General features: G+C 38.6%; 1 protein-coding gene across 1 annotated transcript; it reads right to left on the bottom strand.

Moving 5' to 3' along the window:
- Positions 1-1,659: 1,659 nt before the first annotated feature.
- LOC119210629 (C-type mannose receptor 2) lies at positions 1,660-4,461 on the bottom strand. Its single transcript, XM_037460833.2, has 4 exons — positions 4,310-4,461; positions 3,347-3,685; positions 2,651-2,971; positions 1,660-2,187 (listed from the first exon to the last, which is right to left on the bottom strand). The coding sequence occupies exons 1-4, from the start codon at positions 4,338-4,340 to the stop codon at positions 1,805-1,807; spliced, it is 1,074 nt and encodes a 357-aa protein (XP_037316730.2). The 5' UTR covers positions 4,341-4,461; the 3' UTR covers positions 1,660-1,804.
- Between the last annotated feature and the right edge of the window lie 1,028 nt (positions 4,462-5,489).

The raw sequence follows: 5,489 nt of genomic DNA, 5'->3' as shown, positions 1-5,489 counted from the left end.
GTTTGGTTTGATCCCCCCCCCCATGAAAGTATCAGAAAGTAGAAAATGTACGGACAGGCAGAGAGAGCAGACCGCTTTACAAGAGAGTTCTGAAGCTAACAGCGGGGCCATTTGGCTTCTTTGGGGAATCTGGGACACGCCGTGACGCTGCGTTGTGTGACGCTACTCTCACGAGGGAGGAATGGGGAGATAATATAATAGTAACACATTCCCGGTGACTCAAAATGTATCCTCAAATGTCGTCCATGAACGGACATAAGTCTTTGTGAAGGACATCTAGTGTAGTAGTGTTAAGTCAGACCCTGGATTATGCTTGTTTTGTCTGGTGCGTGTGCAAATCACTTTGCTCTACTAATTGTGCCCAGTCAACCCTCAATTCACCAAGAGCCATTTTTTGCCACTTTTTTGTAACATCGTGAGCAAATCTTAGAATTCATTATTTCCTTTCTATGCCAATTTTTGTAAAAAAAAAAATGTCATCATTTTTTTAATGTACAAAGACGTTTTTGGGGTTTCTCTAACTCTAAATCTTGTAGTCACTCAAGGATATTGGTGAAATGAAGTATTACATGCGGGTGATTTATTGAAACGCACCTTCATTTTAAATCAATTCCAAACTTAGTGTCATGTTCAGGACTCACACACACAGCTGTCTTACGATTCACTCCGGGCTCAGTGTCCACCTGTCCATGGCCGTCCTTTACCCTCCACACACACATTCACCCACACACACACTCACCCACGTGCACACTGTACACCGCACGATGAGCCGTGATGGAGAGTGAGTCTGTGACTGAGCCTCCATTCCAACTTGGTCCGTGGTGTGAATAATGTCCCTCGGAGTTGTCCATGTTTCCTGTTTTTTTTTACTTTTCCACTTCACTGCCCTTTTTTATTAGCTTTGTTTCAAATTCAGCACTTCATGTTTTGGGCTTTTATCTTCAAATTCTTGTCTGTTCCCTCTCAATCAAATCACAATCCGAGCTGAGCTTGACTGACTGTTTCTCCGGCTCTCCTTCAGTTTTAACCGTATTTATTTATTTCTGCTCATTTTTCATCATAATCTCCCCTTACGCTTTACTTTTTCCTTTGTTTTCTTCTCATTGTACTTCAAGGGATTTTCTCCCCAACCAGTCACTTGCCTGGATTCTGCTGAAATTAAGTTTCTCAACATTCTCAATTGACCAGTGCAATTAAAATGATCAATATATTATTTTTGTTCTTACACTTTTTGTTTAGCTTGATGTGAAAATGAACTTACAAATGAATGTATTGCTGTACAATTCCAATGTTTTTAAGTGCGTTTACCAAAATATAACATAACATATAATATATACAATAATAACATATAATATTAAAGCAGATGCACAGTTAATATATATTTATTTAAATATAAATCTATTTACTAACATATATACAATTAATATGGTCTTATCTTTAGGTAAATTGAGATATACTGGTTAAAAATATTTTCTAGCAGTTTTTTGCAAATGTGTTTGGCATTTGAGACCAGTAGCATTAAGTAGCATTAAATAACACATAAGACTCCCAATGTTTGGATTTGAAATGTATTGTATTTTTTTCCACACAAGCAAGCTATCTAGAAATTAATTTAGGCATACTTTTTTAAACAAACTCACGACAATGTGTTGCGGTCTCAAACAAACGTTAATGCAAACATGCTCTCATAATCGTCTTCTGCAGATATTCTGTACTGTGTTGATTTTTACCAAAGCAAAATCGAAATACCTGATTATATTTAACAACCATGACTAATTAGAGTAGTAAAGGAAATAGTATTTTTTCACCGCCTTCTGGATTTTTTCATGAAGACAATCTCCTCCTCACAAATAAAGGGTCGCGGAACCATACAGTTTTCATCAGTCCACGTGTTGTTCCAGCCGATGGCACCACAAAGGTTGGACATGGGCAGCTGAGGTTGTGTGTCGTTCTTCCAGTTGCTGAAGTTCACCATTCTGTCGCTCCAAATCCAGAACCCGAAAACACGACTCTGCCTGAGGCCAATCCAGTAGGGGCCACCGGCAGAGGTGTAATTTAGCCACTGCGCGACAGCCTCCTGATCATTCTCATCGATAATCTGCAGCAGGCCCGTGTGGTTCTCCTTGCAGTAGTCAAAGGCCTGTTCCCACGTTAAATTGTGATGAATGACTTTGATTCTCGAGGTACCTGACATGAAACAAGGGTAAAGAAAGAGTATTGTTACAAACAAGAGTTCATCCACATGCCCATCAACCACAATTTGGACTTTTTCTTCTCAATTTCATGATACAGAATCCTTTTTGGCTTCATACTTTGTAACAATGTGTAAAACAGAATATTCAATGCCCATGATCATAGATAATTCTGAACAATACCACTTGAATTGGTTCAAGATATTTAAGATATTGAGTTTAACATGTACAATATTCATTTCATGGATTATGCCTAGGTGTGGTAATTGTTGTGAAACTAAAAAGAAACAATCCTAACAAAGAAACAGCACCATCTCTGATAGTTGTTGAATCTAGTGTTGTGATTCTCGGTTGCTGTCAGAATGTAAATAAAGTTTCAACAAATACAAAATGTTTTTTATCAGCAGATTATTCACCTAAACCTATGTCTTGCTACATTAACAGCATACATTTCTTACCTTTGGAGCAAAGGGAGAATGCTCCCTGCAATTGGTCATTTTTAACCAATTGACCGCTGGGTGCATATTTTGTGTATAGTAACGGCCCGTCTGGAACACCAGATATATTCCATTCTCTGAACGTAGAGCAGCTTCCGTCCGCCCACGCCCAATCATCGTTCAGAAGTCCAATCCAAAAGCTTTTTCCTTCCCCCTTCTCAACCACTCTCTCCTCTTCTGTGTCGTTTCCTATGCTGACTAATTCACCGTTGTGAGTTCGGCAGTACTGCAGAGCCTGACACCAGTTCTTCTCGGTTCTCTTTATCAGCGTGTAGTTAGAACCTGCAATAAACACAAACATAGATGAATGAGTGAAATCCGTACCCTGCACTTATGTTCAGTTGGGTTTGTGCAGGATAACTTCTTTGCTAGTTCTTCTCAGCAGCTGACGGGCCTCGTGAAGCCCCGCTAGCGGCATGAATAGGGATGTCAATGTGACTCGGTCTGTCCTCAGCAGCAGCCTGGTCCATTCCAAAGTATGTCAGCAGCTACAGGATGGACCACCATGGCATTCTGTGCAATACGTGATTCCTGGACTTTAAGCCATTTCTAACCTTACTGCTTCGTCAACAATGTTTATTTTAAAAGCAACGCTTCACACAGCAACAAGCATAGGTGCAGACCCTATAAAAAAATCATTTAAAATCACATGCTTACCAATGTGGCACATGAAAGGTTTCCTCTCCGCACAATTGAAATGCTTCCAGGTCGTTCCGTTAATGGCTACGCATATCTGTGACTGTGTTCCTTTCTCAGAAAACATGGTGGAGTTAAAAGGAGTATCATTTGACCAACTGATATTTTTTGTAGTATAATACAGACCAATCCACTTTGATTCTTCAGGAGAAAATCTTTTCAGAAACTCGAAGTCCTCTTCATCATACAGGGTCACATATGAATAGTTGCTCCCATCACAGGAATCATTCCATGTTACATGAGCTCTAGGATAATAGAAATGTCTTAGACGATTTGAAGCCAGTGTGACATGAGATAATCCTGTGAAAAGGAACACAAAACTAAATGTAATGTCTCTTAAGCACTATTACTCATAAGAACAACAAATACCATTATGAACGTTTGGACGGTTAACATTTGCTAGGTTATTAATATAATTGTTACGTTTCCTCCGGTTAAGAGGGAAACGCTGACATCCAATGGGGGAATAAAACAGGGACCGTGTGAGGCAGTTAAAGAAAAGTAGGTTTATTTACAAAAAAAAGAACATAACGGGTAGGTTGGAAAAAGGTGGGGGGGGAGAGTGTACTGTGGGGGTTGTGCCAAACAAAATTATCAAAGTACAATAAAACCAGGCCTAGCTCAACTCCGTGGAAAGAAAAGGGAAAACAAAAGACCTGACTCTATTCTACAAATACTCAAAATAACAGTATAATATATTTATATGATTATATATTAAATACATAATGTTTCCACATCTCAATTATTCCCCATAATTGCCTTAAAGTGTTTTTGACCACAAATCACAGCATAATTATTTTAACAGTGTTCAACATTAATGGATAGTTACCCCCTTAAAGATGTACAATGTTGTACAATTACATCTTTGCACAAAACACCCACATAACATCAGAGAGAGAACAAGACCAAGAACGTATCACGTACCTGAAAACAGCAGGAACAACACGAGGGCCATCTCCACACACTTGTTGAAGTTCTTTCAGTGAAAATAATGAATGAAGAGCGCAGGGAGTAACCGATGCACAACAGGGAGAAAAGTATCTCCTTTAGATGAAGCTGTTTTAAGCAGTGAACAACCACTGTGAATGCAAACATTTAGTTAACTGCCGTAATGTACAAAATGGATCATTTTGCTCAGGATTTGAAAGTCCTACCTGCACAGTGCTGTCATAGAGTAGTTTGATTCGGAGTGTCACAGGTGCGTTTTGTAGTATGAGCCCTACCTGCCTAACGCACCAGGGTTTTTTTTTTTTAGAACTTGTTTGCATAGTGAAAACAGAGACGTCAAGCTATGAATGATTAACTAAAGGAAGTTAAGATTGACTGAATGTCAGTCATCTCTGACTGATCTGCTTAGCATATTTTACCAAATGAAATTACATTTTTGAGTTTTTCATATACATATATGTACTTCACCTACAACGACTTCAAACACAATACTTTTGCTGTATAATAATAATAATATAAAAGACACACACCTTGAGTGCTTAATAGACTACTAACAAGGCAGATGACCCCAGACTCAATGAGCAACATGTTGGAATGTACGTAACAAAGTTGCCCCTAAGCGTGTATTAATCAACGTATTTAATGGCGTATACATTTGCTGTGTTTCCAATTAAAAAAGATTCATATTAAATTTCACTTCTGCAGTGAGCAGAATGTGGGTTGAACGCAGACATATTTGGTGGCATGTTTATTTCACTGCAAGTTGTACAGTACCACCTTTACATTCATACATTTTTCTATCTTGGAACCTAAGATGTGGGCAAAGATTAGCCGGATGCATAAAGCATTCAAAGAGGTGACGTTAGCTTTACATGATCAAACTTGGACAGAACAACACTGCATGGAGCAACTTACTGGATCACTTTGCTTTGTTTTCTAAAGGTTTGAGCGGCTGGTAAGTTTAACATCAAATGGCCTTTTTTGAAATCTTCAATAAATACAGCAACTATGTTTTTTTTCACTTTGTTTTTCGCCATTTCTACTCCCAAAAAGTCAAAATACAGAATACACAGCACACGGTTCAAATTGTCATCAGAACGAATGTGTTTGCTTGCTATTCAAATCCTAGCACATGGAGTTAATTATTAACCTTTGG

This window comes from Pungitius pungitius, chromosome 2, assembly GCF_949316345.1.
Source record: "Pungitius pungitius chromosome 2, fPunPun2.1, whole genome shotgun sequence".
Taxonomy (NCBI): Eukaryota; Metazoa; Chordata; class Actinopteri; order Perciformes; family Gasterosteidae; genus Pungitius; species Pungitius pungitius.
Note: the sequence above shows the minus strand (reverse complement) of the source record. Positions and strands in the feature narration are given on the sequence as shown.